Source organism: Eurosta solidaginis, chromosome 4 (genome assembly GCF_040869045.1).
Source record: "Eurosta solidaginis isolate ZX-2024a chromosome 4, ASM4086904v1, whole genome shotgun sequence".
Taxonomy (NCBI): domain Eukaryota; kingdom Metazoa; phylum Arthropoda; class Insecta; order Diptera; family Tephritidae; genus Eurosta; species Eurosta solidaginis.
In genome coordinates this window covers 138,425,898-138,442,888 of record NC_090322.1, presented here as the reverse complement: position 1 = coordinate 138,442,888, position 16,991 = coordinate 138,425,898, and the positions used below count along the sequence as shown (strand labels likewise).

At 39.5% G+C, this 16,991-nt stretch overlaps 1 protein-coding gene across 1 annotated transcript in view; it reads right to left on the bottom strand.

Moving 5' to 3' along the window:
* LOC137250385 (uncharacterized) overlaps positions 1 to 16,991 on the bottom strand; it is a 244,203-nt gene that overhangs the window by 20,118 nt on the left and 207,094 nt on the right. Inside the window, exons 12-14 of the mRNA XM_067783058.1 lie at positions 14,136 to 14,249; positions 13,952 to 14,027; positions 3,442 to 9,081 (exon numbers count right to left, since the gene is read on the bottom strand). Coding sequence (XP_067639159.1) covers positions 3,442 to 9,081; positions 13,952 to 14,027; positions 14,136 to 14,249 — 5,830 coding nt within the window. The remainder of the gene's footprint in view (positions 1 to 3,441; positions 9,082 to 13,951; positions 14,028 to 14,135; positions 14,250 to 16,991) is intronic.

Below are 16,991 nucleotides of genomic sequence, written 5' to 3'. Positions count from 1 at the left end.
TTCGGCGTGAACAGTTCTAATCCATGTCGTCCGGGGTCGTCCCCTCCGCCGGGTTCCTTGTGGGTTCCAGTCAAGCGCACTTTTTGCTATACATGATTCGCTTTTTCTTAGTATATGGCCGATCCATTGTAATTTTCTTCTCTTTATGGTTGTTTGAATCAGCTCAATGTTCGTCAGTCTTAAGAGATCTTCATATGAAATATTGTTGGGCCAGAATATAAGGCACATTGTGGTCAAGCATTTGTTTACGAACACCTGTAGTTTACTGCTGATGAGTTCCGTCACTTTCCACGTTTCAGCGCCGTATAGTAGCACCGACTTCACGTTGCTGTTGAATATTTTAAGTTTAGTGCTGCGGCTAAGTGTGCTAGATCGCCACACTTTTCTCAGTTTTTGAAAGATTAGATGCATAACTACTCGATTTTGTTTTCATCTCATCAATGTAATATTAAGAGTAATATAAACTTTTGCATTATTAAAGTTTACAAAAAATAAATTTGGCATATCTAAACGATTTCGTAATCAAGCGACTTGGTGAAAAGAGTCAATTCGTATACTGACTACACCGGAAGAAAGTGTGTCAGTTATCGTTTTCTCACGACAACTGACGGGTGGAAATATAATGAAAAGTCAAGCGTTTAGTCACCTTTCTTGCCCCGTGAAATGAGGTCTTTGGTTTTGATTGAGATTTTGATTTCATGTTCTAGTGAGAAATCGGTTCTAATTAACACTTTGGTTTCGAGTTATCAATTCCGGTATAGTTAATGCATTCGATTACAGTTCAGTTTCGTACTCAGCCCCAGTTTCCCGTTTCGGTTTCACTTTCGATTTGTTTGCAGGTTTGGAAATTCTGTTCGGTTTCGGTACGGATTCCGGGTTTTGTTCAAAATCCGCTTACGAATTTTGTTCCGGCTCGGCATTAGTCCGGGTTTCGGTTTAGGTCCGAATTCGGTTTCGATTCCTACTTCGGTCCGGTTGCGGTTGCAGTTATGGGGCTCGGTCTCGGTTTTGAACTTGCTTTTGTTACGATTTCGATCACGGCCTCCATTTTGTTGTTGTTTCCAGTTTCGGACCAGCTTCGGTTCGGTTCCAATTTCGATCCGCTTTCGGTTTCTATTGGAAAATAGACATATTTGTCCATATCTTGGCTCAGTCAGGTAAGATTCCCGCAAGACGTTATCCCCATCTTTGCATTATCTTATTATCTTAACAACAATTTTCGAATCAACGTGCCGGCAAAGCAGTATACACAAAAACAATAACGGTAGATGTCACCTTTCACAACAGCAATTTGAAGTCGGTTGTGCGTATGTACAAAATTCTTTTCACTGCAGTGAGTGCCGTTACTTGGAGGCTTAGTTTAGCACCCATGGCATATACGATTGACTCCATGCCTTGCGACGATGGTTAATACGGCAATGCCAGGCGTGCTGCCGTGGCTCAAACACGCCCTCAAATAATCGCTCTTGAAGAATTTGTCACGTTCATCATCAATCAAAGAGTGTGATCTTATCGGAAGATCTGTTTTTCGAAGGAAAGTGATTATCATGTGCGGATTTTTGGAACTACAACCTGGGCTACGCTATAGAAATCATATATTTATAGAACGATATGGTTGCCCAAACATATACACCCATTTGCAGGACCAGTTCTCTTTTTTAAATTTCAAACCCCAAAATATAAAAACTACCAGTGGTAATGTCATAGAATCTGCATATACAGGTATGAACCCATGTATTATATGACTTATAATTAATAATATAAATAATTACAAAAAAAAAGTAGCTTTCTGTAACATAGTGTCGTAATCTAGGTAGGTCTCGGCTCGACATTGCTCATAGAGCTGACTGTGAGAATCATATATATTATTTCTAACTGCTGTTTTTATGTATGGGTCCCTTTTTCGCTCTTATTTGGAAACCAAATCTATAAATAAAGTTTTGGTTGTAAAGATGGAGATTCGGGCTATTAGCGATGTTTGGGCAATTTTGGTCATAGTGCTTTTGTTTAGCTATATTTTATTAAAATAATTTGCTAAAAATAAACGATTGTGAGCACACAAAGAAATCTATATGTAGTATGGCACTATTGTGAATATTTGCACTGCATTACCGGCAGTTGCTCTCATACGCCAGATGGCAGCGCAAGCTGTAAGTTTTAATTGATTGATAGAACAGCTGATTTATGTTGATATTTGATAAGAGACTTTTAGATTGGTTACGCAAGAAGCGCACGGGTACGGCTCGTATTAATATATCACAACTCACACAATGCACCAAATTTGAAACGGATATTGATAGCAAACCAACTACGGCGAGCATGACTGTTATTCAATTGTGAGGAGATAATATTAAATCAATACGTTTGCTCGTAGTTGGTTTGATACTAATATCATTTTTAGTTGTGTAGGTCATGTAGGTCTGACACACACATTCATAAAATGTATTATTTGCATGCGTGAGAATGCCGACCATTGGTCCAGTACGGTTAGTCTTTTCAACAAAATCATTGGTAAAGCAATGGACTTGTAGTATGGTAGAGTACGAGAGAAGCAAGGTTGAAACATCAATAAGGCAGATGAACTCACACTGTATAGAGAGCGATAGAGAAGACAGTTAAAATTGTGTGTAGGCCTGATCAGATCCCCAACCAGAAATTTTCTTCAAATCGTGCTGCATAGCTGCTTGTAGATATCGATGAGAATTGTAGATGTCAATAGTGCAGGTAGATGTGTAGATATCGATAACAGTCGTTGGCTTATTTTGATTTACGCAGATTTCACGCAAAAATGGTTTAAAAATTTAATTTATAAAAAAACCTCCCTGTTTGTTTTTTTTACGAGCCAACGTTTGAATCATATACATATTAATATGAGGAGTTTGCATTGTGATTGTGATTTGCATGTGTTTTTGTACGCTTGACTTGATGTTGTTAGAGCATTTGTTTGTAAAACAGTAAAAAAAAAAAATTGCAATAATAAAACATCAACGTAGTCCCTCAACTTCCATAGATATCCGTTAGGTCAGTAAAATATCAGTCCCAAAAATTTGTATAAAACATGGTTGAGCAGGAATTCCATTGGGGGAAGATAGGGAGAGTGAGAGCGAACGTGAGCGTTTGAGAGTGACTGGGACGAATTAGGTTAGCTGAACTGAAAAAATGACCATTATGATTCATGTTGCTGACGATTAGCAACGTTCGACAAGAGGCTGATGCACTCTGCCTTCTATCTTTTTTTTTTCAGAAATTTAGCAATCCTGGAATGGTTGGCACGTATGAACTTTTGGCTCAGCGCAGTTATTAACCGAGTTATATTGTTCTACGAGCCCATCATCAATTGTTCGAAGGCATCTTCAACATTGCTCTCGTCTAATAAATTTAAACTCGCTATTTGCGGCATTGTAGCGCTACGTGTTAACCCACCCTTGACTGCAATGTTACTCATTGTGTTTGCTGTTGTTGTAGTTGAGGTAAGCGACTTGCGACTCGCTGAAACTTTTTCATTAGTTTTATGCCGATTAATAGACGATTTCTTTATGGCTGTTGATGATGTCTCTGTTGTCTTTGTTTTTGTAGCTGTTCTCATCTCTACTGTCTCATCAACCATTTGGTTTGGTGATTTCTTACCCGAAAAATATGCGGCAACCGTACGCTGTTTCTCGCCAATCTCAGACTTATCAATGCCAGCCTCATACATGCGTACACTCAACGTATGACCCGACTTCGTGCGACGTAACTCGCCGCCACTACTGCTGCCGCTGCCAAATTTGGGTGACGTTGATGGAAGTTGTGCATTTGCTTGATTTTGTATTTGTACAATTTGATTCCAAGAATCGCTTTTACTTAAACGATTCACGCGTGGTCGTGCCTCATGATGACTATTTTGCTGCTCATGTCGCCGAGATAAGGAGGTAAAAGCGCTTATATTTCTGAAAACTATGTTGCGCGGTATGAGATCTTCATCGGGTTGTGGTGTGGCTGGTGTTTCTACAATTGAGGGTTTCTTAGTTAGGGTTGAATGCTGCACGATTTCATGTTGTGCACTCTTTACGTTCACTTTCGTTGTGCTTGATTCGTATTTTTGTTTTTGCGCATTGGCCGCTGCGGGACTTTGATATGAATTGGGAACGTAATGATGACGCTGTGGTGGACCAAACTTTTTCAATATTGGCATATCATCTTTGGGCAATGATGACTTAACGATGTCTGGTGTATCTGATGGCGCTGATGATTTATATTCCTGTTTGATAACAGTCTTTGTTGATTCAGTTATGTAGGCCGCAGTTTTCCTCTGCTCTTTTTGCACATCGAAAACGTTACCATGACTCTTACGCCGAGTTTCACTTAACTGATCTGTTTCTTCTTCCCGTTGCTCGAATTGTCGCTGTTTACTCGCATTTAAAGATTGTTGCGAGAGTACACGATTTTGTGCTTGTGTGTGCGTTAAAGACGCAGCGGCCAGCGTACGTTGGCGGGAGAGAATTTTTGGCTGTGACTGATAATGCTGATCAAACGATTGGCTTTGCGTTGAAGTTGTGAACTTTTGGCTGCGTGTTGCCAGCTTTGGTGTTGCTTTGATTTGAGATAGACTTTGTGTTGTCGCATGTTTTTCCGCTGCTTGTGTTAGAGGTGCTGTTGTACGTGGTTGTGGCTGAGGCAATATTTTCTCCATGTGACGTGGTTGAGGCTGAGGTTTATCATCTGTGTAGCGTGGCTGTGGCACAGGCTGCTCAACTTTTCCCGCTTGACGTGGTGGAGGCAGCGGTTTCTCTCCTTGTAGTTCAGCGTATTGCTGCTGATAAGTTGAGGTTAGCGTTACGTATTGCGAGTTTGTTGAAGTTTTTTTCGTTGCCGCTTTCGGCTTTTGTTGCGGCACATCTTTAACGTTTTGTTTTTGTGTTGACGCTGCATATGACTGTGATTGATACGTGGGTTGCGGCAACGAATTGTTTGTATCCACATGCTTTAACGACTGCTTGCGCTGTGGCAGTATTTCGTCTACGGTGTGTATGGGATTAGCTGTCCAATTAGCGCCAGGCGATGGTAAATTGTGTGAAGTTGACGAGCTCGCAGATGAATTTTCCGAAGTATTGTAACTTCGTTGTAGAGGTAACGCAGTTGGCAGCTGTCTGGCATAGTCAGCCGGATGCATTTCCTCCTTGGGATAAGTGACGACATAAGCAGCTTGGGTTTCACTCACATAAGGAGTGGTAGCAGTTGCTGAAGTTTCATTGGAAACCCTAGATATAGGTGAATTTGGCTGTTGTTGCTGTGCTTTTTCTTGTTGTTGCAATATTGTTGCCTTACTAATATTACCATAGTTTGCTCTTGTCTTTTCCACATGTTTCTGTTGCTCTTTCTCCCTACGATATTGTTCTTCGGCGCGCGCCAATTGCAGGCTATGATCCTGCTGTTGACTTGGTATTGGTGGCGTTTTAGCGCGCACTTTTTGTGGTTTGCTTGTTACTTTACTTAAATTGGGATCTTCAACATACTCGGGTGTGCGTTTTGGCTCAAATTTGGTCAGCTTTGGAAACAAAGGCTCGACTATGGGTGCCTGATACGCACGCCCATCAGGCGATAGACAGCCTTTTGGCGACTCTACTTTTCTCGCAGGTTCTCTTTTCACTTTCAGTGCACCATTACCATTTCTGCCAATATTCTTCATTGTATGGAATAGAGTTTGCGCACTGCGCGAGTTCTTGCCGAACACTTCATCGTCACTGGCATGCGCTGAACGCCGATCACGCACCGTAACTGCAGTTTGACTTTTTGGCTTACCCATTACACGCGTCTCGGCGCGATATTCCATTAAATTATCCGAGTCCAAATCATCATCGGTGTAATCGGTCTGTGCATTTGTAAACATACTCGGACTTGCTGGCGCGCTATCCCTAGGGTTGACATATTCGAATTGTTTGTACGATTGCGATGCCCCATTGTTGTAAAGACGTCTCTCAACAGGAGGCTCATAGGTGGGATTAGAGCTCGTAAGTACTAACGGTATAGCATTCGGGTTTGTGAGCGAACTCTCACGTTGTCGCGCATACTTTGCATTGATGGATGTCTCAACAGCTGATGGTAGGCAAGGATAACTTTTGTAGTTGCTCGTTCGTGGTACATCGGCATAGGTAAAGGATATATTTGTAGGAGGCGGCGGCGATTGTGGTTGCGCGTATAAGTTATTTGGTGAGACGTAAACTTGTGATTGCTGCTGGTGTGGTACATATAAACTATGCGCAGCCATATAGGGGTCAGAAGTACTCGGCAATGACGGACGTTTCTTGTACTCATCCGTTTGATCCCTCGGATCCATTTTTGGCGAGCGCAATGAATGATGACGCTGTAAATATGAATTTGTGCGATTATCGTTTTGTGAACGTTCTTCAAAGTTGCACGCCTTCTTTTTAAAATCGCTATTATCCACAGCGGGCTTTGCGACCCATGGCAAGCCAATAGGTGATGACGCGTTAGATGATGGTGAACGGGCATGCTGTGTGCTCTGCGCTGATTGCTTTGCGCTCAAGAATTGTGGTGATGCAGGCTCTGTTTGTGTTAGTGCTGGGTGCGGTTTATGCGTGATGGATTCCGAGGGTGTTTGCCAGGTATTCAGGTTTTGTGGCAATTGTGGTATAGGTTTGAAAACGTCATGACGATGCGAATCATTACTGTCGATAGGCCGAAATACGGATTGTGGAGCGTGTTGGAATTTATTAACCGGTGCTGGTTTGGGCACTGAAGTCATACTCGGCATAACAGCATGTCGTGCAGCAGCTAAACGCTCACGCTCCACAATTTCACGGTCATAGTATTCTTGCTCGATACGATCACGTTCGTGTCGTTCACGCTCTAAGCGCTGGCGATCAAGACGATCACGCTCAATGCGTTCACGTTCGAAACGCTCTCTCTCCAAACGACGTTGACGTTCGTGCGCTTCCTGTTGGCTGCGCTGCAGTTGTTGTTGCTGTGGTTGGTACTGTATATATTGCTGCTGCTGTTGTTGTTGTTGCTGCTCGTGGCAGTCCTGTGTCGCCACTTGCTTCTGCCAATAATTCTTTGCCGCATTATGTGGCACGTGTGCGGGCGCTTGAGGCGGTTTGCCCGTTGTTGTTTGCGCAGCAGCACCCACTTCGAATGCGTGCTTCAAATTTCCAAATTTATTCGTCCAATTCGATACTGAACGCGCCCCTACCCAGCCGAGTCCGGGTTTATCGTTTTGTTTATTAATAAAAGCTAGAAATTTATGATCGTTTTCAGTCTTTGGCACAAATGGCGGTATAACATTACGCACTTTCTGCTTCACATTTACCTGCAATGTGCGCTTTAAGCCCAGTTGCGGCGCCTTGTCCTCCGGTTCTGAATCTGAGTCAAAGTCCGGATTATATTTTTTAGTTTTTGGTATATCGATTGTGTTTGCGCGTTTCATGAGTTGTTTTTTATTTGTAAAACGATTTGATTTAAACCCAGCATCAGGCGAAATTGTGCCATGCGAATGCAACTCTGTTGCTGGCACCTCATGATGGTTTATGTGCGCTTTCGCTTGTGTGTGACCGCTCGATTCAAATGTAACAGTAAAATTACCCGATAATGGCCGTTTACTGTTCTGTTCACCATCCTTTTCACGCAGCTTTACATACTCTTTTTCGGGTGGTCGCAAATTTGTTGTAGAATTTTTCAGCTGCGTAGGCATAAACTGATTCGGACGATAAAGTGTTGATGAAGCTGAATTAGTTGGCAGTAATGCACCTGTTGACGGATTCTTCTCGATTGGGAAAAACGGCGCTTGTGTAAGTGTACCACTGTCTGGTGTTGTGCAGTTCGATATATTCTCCAACATTATCATATCTTCCATGTAACGTCGTGCATCTTCCAATTCCTCACGGCTCACGCCGACTGTATGCCGACTATTCCGATTACGTCGACGAGCAAAACGTGAACGATTGGCACGTTGCGCTTCAGCTTCTGGTGATGAGGTATCATCGTATTGTCCGGAATTCCCCGCCATATTTGTTAGATTCAAAGCAGCTTCGGGTGATGTGAGACCAGTTTGTAAGCGTGCAACTAAAGCAAGTAAAGCTTCACGTTTGCTACCGTCAACTGGTATATCTTTGTTACCCTCCTTTAGCGATTGCTCGAGGCGTGTGAGCGCAGCTGTAACCTCCTCAATTAAATTTGTATCACTTTGTAAATGTAAACTATCACGTAACCCGGCCGCTATAAGGCGCAAGTCTTCACCACTCTCAGTACCTGAGTCTTCTTTTTGGGGGACGCTTAATCTATTTAATGGCTTCTGTTTAGAAGCGCTGACTGTGGGACGATTACTACTGTTCTTTGTCATTTCAGTGACTTGAAAGTCCTGTGATATGTCGGGAGTAGAGTCTAATGACTGAATTAAGCTCTTACGTTCTTGATGCTCTTGACTTGTTTTTCTTTGTGTATTTGAGTCAGTCTTTGTGTTGGTTGTATTGTTAGTGTGTTCTGTAGGACTTGATGAGCTCTTCTTTTGGTTGTTGCTATTATTAACAGTACACAAATCACTACTACTATTGTTATTACTAGTACTATTACAGCCCTTATTTGTTTGTATGCTAGTTTCCGTTACTCGTTCAACTTTCGTATTTGGTATTTGCTCTGTTTTAAACAATGACTTCGCGACTACTTTTGGCAAACTCTTTTGTAATATGCTTTGCAATATCGGCACTAGGGACTCACCCTTGTCATTGGCCGTTTTAGCATCAATTTTATCGATACTCGATTTATCTTTCACTTCACACTCTACAGCTGAGTTTGAAGCTTTCCTTGTTGCGTTTTCGTTTGCCTGAACAGTTTGAATAATTTCGTTCGATTTAGCTTCAGGTTTTGTTGATGTTGGCGATTCTTTTGCTTTGCTCTCTGCTGGTTTTTTCACAACAGAGTTGAATTTTTCTTCTTCTTCTCCTACGTCTTCGCCTAAATCAGCTTCGGCGTCACTATAATCGCTAACGGTTATCTCCTCAATGATCTCTTCGTATTCGCTAGCACTGCTTTCATCGACTTCTGGCGTATTTTGAGATTGTTCGCCAGATTTTAAGCTTTTTTTCTCTAAGGTAATATCATAAATATAGGTTAGAAAAGTGTATCATATGTACTTATTATTTACAAATAAACAATACATGAAATTTCTTGAGATAGAACTGAACGAGCAAATTAGGGCACAGAGTAACGAGTAACTCGCACATTCAAATGTGACAACCGTCAAATGTAGCACATCCAATGTGTAAGCTATGAAGTGAATTGGTTAATTCTTTTGTTCATGGATAGTGAGACGGTCCTTTTTCGAACAAACAAATAAACGAAACGAATGGAACGAGCTGATCTCATAAAATGTAACGAATACACTATGTGAAATATTTATATGAACAGCACAATCAAAAAAAGTTGTCGCCGAAAATAATAGCCAAATAAAGGTAAGACCATCAATTCATATATTGTTAGCTCCTTTGCTCCCCGCCTCAGAAATAGCTGAAAGGAGATCCTGTCCAACGAAAAAGTCGTGAGAAGAGAGGGTGTGTGGACAGAATTTGCTAAGAATTTACTATACGCGATCAGGAATACTCATTTTCCTGACAGAGATAGCCCTCCAGCTGACGTTTTCTTCCCCAGCCCCAGCTGGATTCCGATAGGATGTAGGGCTCATATCAATAGTTGCTCTGGCCATATCACTCTGCCCTGATGGTGTTACTCTCGTTATGCTTCAAAAGCTTGGTAAGCCTAAAATTAACTGCTTAGAAATGGTGTTTAAAATGAATATCATAATAGCTTATATTCCTGAAAGCTGTAGAAGTGCTAGCGTAATATTTATACCTAAAGCGGGGAGATCTCATAAAAACGATCAAGTCTGTGAAGACCCGTCATCTAGCTGGGACGACTCCCGTACATACATGAAGGACAGGTCAAACTGCCCTCCTTAATTACTCCGGGGAAAACTCATACACTCTGGCGACATATTTGAAAAATATAGATATCAGCACGATTACCTACGTCGTAATACTTTTTTTGTTGTAGCGATAAGTCAAAAACTTGGGGAGTGTTATCGATGTTGATGGTCCTTTATCGGATATAGATCCGGTACGTACCGGTAACAAGCACCAAGGTACTAGATCGACCATCTCGGGAAAGATTTAATATGACCACATTGAGCCTTCTAGGCCATACCGTCTCCACCCGACTTTGGGGTCACCAGAGCCACGCCTGTTAATATGTGTAAGCTACATTCATATTTGTAACAGGATTCGCTTCGCGTAGGTGAGGTTGACAATTGTGTTGGGAAAGCTGTAAATCATGCTAACCCCTTGAATCCCGTCCACGACAGAGCTGTTGACCATGGTCGCAATGAATCTTCCCAGGGTCAAACTGAAGGAGATTCTACAAGGGCTGAATAAAATGAAGTGAAGGTAGTCACAAAGTCTGGCGACGTCCTTATCGCTGCATAAGATGTATTTCCTTGAATATAAATTTAAATATTATAGAGAAGTTTTGACCAAAATCGGCAAAAGCAAGCAGCTGGTACTGTACTGACACAATTTTCACGCACTAAACCTAACACCTAGCCAATCCTTCTCAGGGCTTCACCTACATGAACCTGCAGTCTGTTAGCAGTAAGACATCGTAAGTTGATATCCCTTGCAGGCTTCTCGGTGTTACTCTGAAATCAGATTATCACACATAAACAGGTAGGAGCTGAGGTACCATTAAACTACGGGTCGAAGCAGAAATACTGGGTATAGAGAGGGCCTGTGGATCGGAAGACTCAGTAAGAGGCTGCTAGGTAAGCATTTTTCGGGCAGTTAAGCTGAAAAATGGCTCCCCATTGCACAGTCTCAGACCGTAAGTAGCTTTTGTTTCATGGTGACAGGAACATAAGAAGGCAGAAGAACTTTCAAACTTAGGGATATTGAATCGGTTGAGATGCAACATTTAACTATCAAACACGGCCGATTTATGACACTAAGAGAACAGGGGACCTGCTAAATAGTTCAGGAAAAGAAATTTTCAGAATTACTACAGCACTTACGAGGTAAATGATAAATATTAACTTAAGAGTTGCTCAAAAGCTTGAAGAGTGGAGATTTCTCACCTTGACGGACTATAAAAGCAGTGAGTGAGACTAAATTATCATCGGCTTTGCCCTGGATTTTGACGCTTTTTAGCTGATATCAATGCAAAGTAGAAATGCAGCTGATGCAAGTGCTTTTCGGCGCCGCTTAATAGTGAAATACTACTCCCAAAGTCATCTAAATAAAGACCAGTTGCAATACTGAATATTGGAGTGACTTATTAAACAGTTTAGCGATTCGAACGTTAGCAGAAGGTTTCAATAAGCGGAAACCCCTCTAAATTCGTTACAATGTTTTAAATAAATACTTCAAATATAAATTAAAATTGTTCATATAAATACTACGCATAGTGTATTTAGAATGTATGCGGGGAATGCGACGACCTTGTGCGACTAATTTATATTTATGATGAACAAATAAAGAAGGCTAAGTTCGGGTGTAACCGAACATTACATACTCAGCTGAGATCTATGGAGACAAAATAAGGGAAAATCACCATGTAGAAAAATGAACCTAGGGTAACCCTGGAATGTGTTTGTATGACACGTGTATCAAATGGAAGGTATTAAAGAGTATTTTAAGAGGGAGTGGGCCATAGTTCTATAGGTGGACGCCATTTAGGGATATCGCCATAAAGGTGGACCAGGGCTGACTCTAGAATTTGTTTCTACGATATGGGTATCAAAAGAAAGGTGTTAATGAGTATTTTAAAAGGGAGTGGGCCTTAGTTCTATAGGTGGACGCCTTTTCGAGATATCGCCATAAAGGTGGACCAGGGGTGACTCTAGAATGCGTTTGTACAATATTGGTATCAAGCGAAAGGTCTTAATGAGTATTTTAAAAGGGAGTGGGCCTTAGTTCTATGGGTGGCCGCCTTTTCGAGATATCGCCATAAAGGTGGACCAGGGGTGACTCTATAATGTGTTTGTACAATATTGGTATCAAGCGAAAGGTGTTAATGAGTATTTTAAAAGGGAGTGGGCCTTAGTTCTATTCTTTTCGAGATATCGCATCAACATAATCTGTCGGGTACCGCTAATTTATTTATATATGTAATACCACGAACAGTATTCCTGCCATGATTCCAAAGGCTTTTGATTTCGCCCTGCAGAACTTCTTCATTTTCTTCTACTTAATATGGTAGGTGTCACACCCATTTTACAAAGTTTTTTTCTAAAGTTATATTTTGCGTCAATAAACTAATCCAATTACCATGTTTCATCCCTTTTTTCGTATTTGGTATAGAATTATGGCATTTTTTTCATTTTTCGTAATTTTCGAAATCGAAAAAGTGGACGTGGTCATAGTCGAATTTCGGTCATTTTTTACAACAATACAAAGTGATTTCAGATAAGTACGTGAACTGAGTTTAGTAAAGATATATCGATTTTTGCTCAAGTTATCATGTTAATGGCTGAGCGGAAGGCCAGACGGTCGACTGTGTATAAAAACTGGGCGTGGCTTCAACCGATTCCGCCCTTTTTCACAGAAAACAGTTATCGTCCTAGACTCTAAGCCCCTACCAAATTTCACAAGGATTGGTAGATTTTTGTTCGACTTATGGCATTAAAAGTATCCTAGACAAATTAAATGAAAAAGGGCGGAGCCACGCCCATTTTGAAATTTTCTATTATTTTTGTATTTTGTTGCACCACATCATTACTGGAGTTGAATGTTGACATAATTTACTTATATACTGTAAAGATATTAAATTTTTTGTTAAAATTTGACTTAAAAAAAATTTTTTTTTAAGTGGGCGTGGTAATTCTCCGATTTTACTAATTTTTATTAAGCATACATATAGTAATAGGAGTAATGTTCCTGCCAAATTTCATCATGATATCTTCAGCGACTGCCAAATTACAGCTTGCAAAACTTTCAAATTACCTTCTTTTAAAAGTGGGCGGTGCCACGCCCATTGTACAAAATTTTACTAATTTTCTATTCTGCGTCATAAGTTAGACTCACCTACCAAGTTTCGTCGCTTTATCCGTCTTTGGTAATGAATTATCGCACATTTTGTGTTTTTCGAAATTTTCGATATCGAAAAAGTGGGGGTGGTTATAGTCCGATTTCGTTCATTTTAAATAGCGATCTAAGATGAGTGCCCAGGAACCTACATAACAAATCTCATCAAGATACCTCAAAATTTACTCAAGTTATCGTGTTAACGGACGAACGGACGGACGGACGGACGGACGGACATGGCTTAATCAAATTTTTTTTCGATACTGATGATTTTGATATATGGAAGTCTATATCTATCTCGATTCCTTTATACCTGTACAACCAACCGTTATCCAATCGAAGTTATTATATATACTCTGTGAGCTCTGCTCAACTGAGTATAAAAAGTTGACAGCAAATGACGGTAATGTGAAGAGTTTTTGAGTATGAGACGCATTACATACGTACAAAGGTATGGAAAGGAAAACAAAAAAATTAAAATCTATGAAGTATGCATGTATGCATGGATCATTGGAATTGCACATGCAAATATACATATATACCAACCAATCATCTGAATATGTACCTAAAATACTGTATGTATGGCTGGATAACCGAATTCAAATTATATTTTTGCTTAGCTAAAATAAATCTATAAACAAAATAAAGGAATTGATTAATTTTTACGAAAATTCAATGTCGCGTCAAAATTGTCGGTGCTGATTTTATTTTGCATAATTTTTTATTTATTTTTTGAAGTGCAAATATAACTTTTTTTTAATTGTGAAGGCTTAGAATAATTGCCCACCACCAGTTACAAGATTAAAGTTAACGTTTTACTAATACACCAAATATATGTTCATATGTAGAATTAAGTTAGTGTGTTTTGTTAACTTTTAGATCATTACCTTCACGTTCCGCCATTAAATCTCGTAGACGTGCACGTATCTTCCGGCGTTCTTCGTATGTTGTGGCCTGTTCCAGCTGCGAACCGAAGCAATTTTTTTTATATTTTGTTTTTGTTGTGGTTTTTTTTTTGTTTGAGATTTATTGATTTAATTAAATATTTACTTTAATATTTTATAAACTTACCAATTGTTTTAAAATTTCTTCGTCCCAGATCTCCTCGATATCACAAGTTGTACGGGTAACTGGTGTTGAAGAGCTTCCTGACTTGGTCGTTTTCGTTATACGCGTGGTTTTTACCTGCAATGGTGAACAAAGAAAAAGCGAATAAGTATGATTGTGAATATGTATGTATATTTTGTATATGTGTATATAATATATATTTTTTTTTCATTTCCCGTCATATATGCGTATCGTTAATAAATTTGTAATAATACGTTTTCATAAGTAAAATGCCACATGAAAATCTTTTTCATGTTTCCTTATTAAAGCACTCAACAAAAACGCTTACAAAATGGCGTGAGGATCAAGTTCTCATGAAGTACGATGTGTAAACATACAGATGTATGTGTAAGAAACTAATGTTTTTAGGGTAACTAGACCTCGCCCGGGGGTTGAGGTTAAACAACAATAGAGTTAACTTTACCAGAATCAAATAGTGTCGGGCTTTTTGAGAAGAGCTTCGTAGGTTTGTTATCGGTAACAAGCGATACCGACATGCTAAGGTTTTACTAGACCTTTCATGAAAATGAAATGATATATTAAGTTCGCCACAAATCTCAAAAATGTAAGTCCTTAAAAGAGAAAAGATAGACCCACCAATAAGTCTACCGAAATTATAAGGTTGCCAATCTGAGTTGATTTAGCCATGTCCGTTTGGCCGTCTGTTTGTTTGTACGCTTTGCTTGAACTAGGCATTAAATTTTTGAGATATCTTGATTAAATTTGGTCAGTGGGTATATTTAGTGTCCTATTAAATATTTGTCGGAACCAATGGGATCGGGCCACTATAACATATATTCCTCAAACAACTGGTTTTTGTCATATATTCGTCAATTTATCAGATAGATACTTCAAATAACTTACACCAAATGCATAAGTATATGTCATATATTGTTGTCTGAAAAACTTGTAGAGATCGGTCGTATATACAGCATATATCACATATAACCGATTGTTCAGATTAGAATCTTTTCGTAATTTCTACCCCATTTTAACAGATCGAAGCATAAATTTTTACCAAATGCCTTCGTATATGTCATATATTGTTGTCTGAAAAATTGTAGAGATGGGTCGTATATAATGTATTGGAACGAATTTTGGGAAATCCTTGTTATTATACAGCTTCTGCTAACGTTCGAATCACTAAATTGTCGAATAAATAACTCCAGTATTCAGTAATGCAAAATGGTATTTATTAGACTACTTTGAGAATACTTCACAACGACACTTATACGTCACAACTAATTGCGTGTTTAAATCAAACTGATTAGTCATTCACCAGCTTGCGCTGCTTTTATACTCTCTGTAGCCTTGTCCGCATATTTCTCCAAAGGTCTAGACATTTCCCCTTATAGAATCTCCTGCTTGGTTACCAGCTATATGCGTGTGTATGTATGAGAACCAACTTCGGCTGATGACTACATGTGTGTGCGTGAGTTATTCTTCTGCCTACACAAGAGTGTCAGCTTGCTTTATTGTTGTTGTGCCTTTATTTATTAACAGCTTAGTGATGCTAAAATTCACCACACTGCCCTTCACCTAAAGGTAACTGAACATAAGCAAACGTTAAAGTACCCATTTACAAACAAAATTTTCTTTGTTTATATGAAGATTAATTATTTGAATCAGGCATGCTTAACCAACGAACCGATATCATTTTGTTACGATAATTAACGTTAATAAACGAAACAAAGTCATTTCGTTTCGTTTATTAACGTTAAGAACGTCAAATTCGTTTTCTGCCATATCAAAACGAAATCAAATCGTTTATGTTGATTATTAATTTCAAACTATGCTGGCAAAGCTGATTGATGGCGGAGTCATTAAAGGTGGAAGCATTAGCCAAGCTGATTGCAACTTTTCTCATGAATTTTAACAGTACGAACATTTCTCAGAGTATTTTTGACATTACCACCAACGAATTACACAAGCAAATTACACGGAGTTTGGGTGTGTATGGCCGCTCGCTGTTACCACCTTACGGCTTCACCATGGCTATAGCATTGCCAGCACAATTCAAACATAAATTATCACGTTTTTGTTAACGTTTTTAACGATAACGAAAGCTTTTCGTTTCGGTTAAAAACAAGAGACAATTTATCTTGATAATTTCTTTATCGATAATATTTCGAAGTGTTTCAACGGAAACGGTGGACATTTTTTGATAAGCGATTAGCTTAACTTTAAGGTGCATCCCTGATTTGAATTGTCTTCTGTTTTAGTACATCAATCATGTAGGCTATTCTAGCTTCGATATTTTGCACAAATTGTACTGCGTAATAGGAAAGCATTATCGTAAAAAAGTATTGATAACGAATTGTTTCAAACGTTGGCATCCACTCATCCAACTTTGGTTTTTCCTGCTTATATAGTATCTGCGGAAAATGAGGTGGAAGAAGAGAGCTAATTTGTTGTTTACATGGGGGAAATGATTTGTATAATGTATTCTCTTGCATGATATGGTCTGTTTCTATCTAATGCTAACGATAATCAGCATGTCCCTCAGGTTTTGGTAATATAGTTCAATCGAATTGAACCGTCGATGTTGCTCCTCTCTAGACATTGTTGAAAACCCACGATCAATCTATGCAATGCAGTGTCAACTGACTAACCTTTGGTGTAAGATGTTGTGGTGAAAAGGATTATGCTTCATTCATATTCGATTTTATATATCGTATACCTGTATCAAAAGGGAGCTAACTCAACCATCGTGCTTGCCAATTCAATAGCTCCCGAACTGTACTATTGATTTATTAATGGCTCCACTAATCAGTGAGAAAAGATAAAAAATAAAAGTTGCATTGGCGCATATGTGGAAGG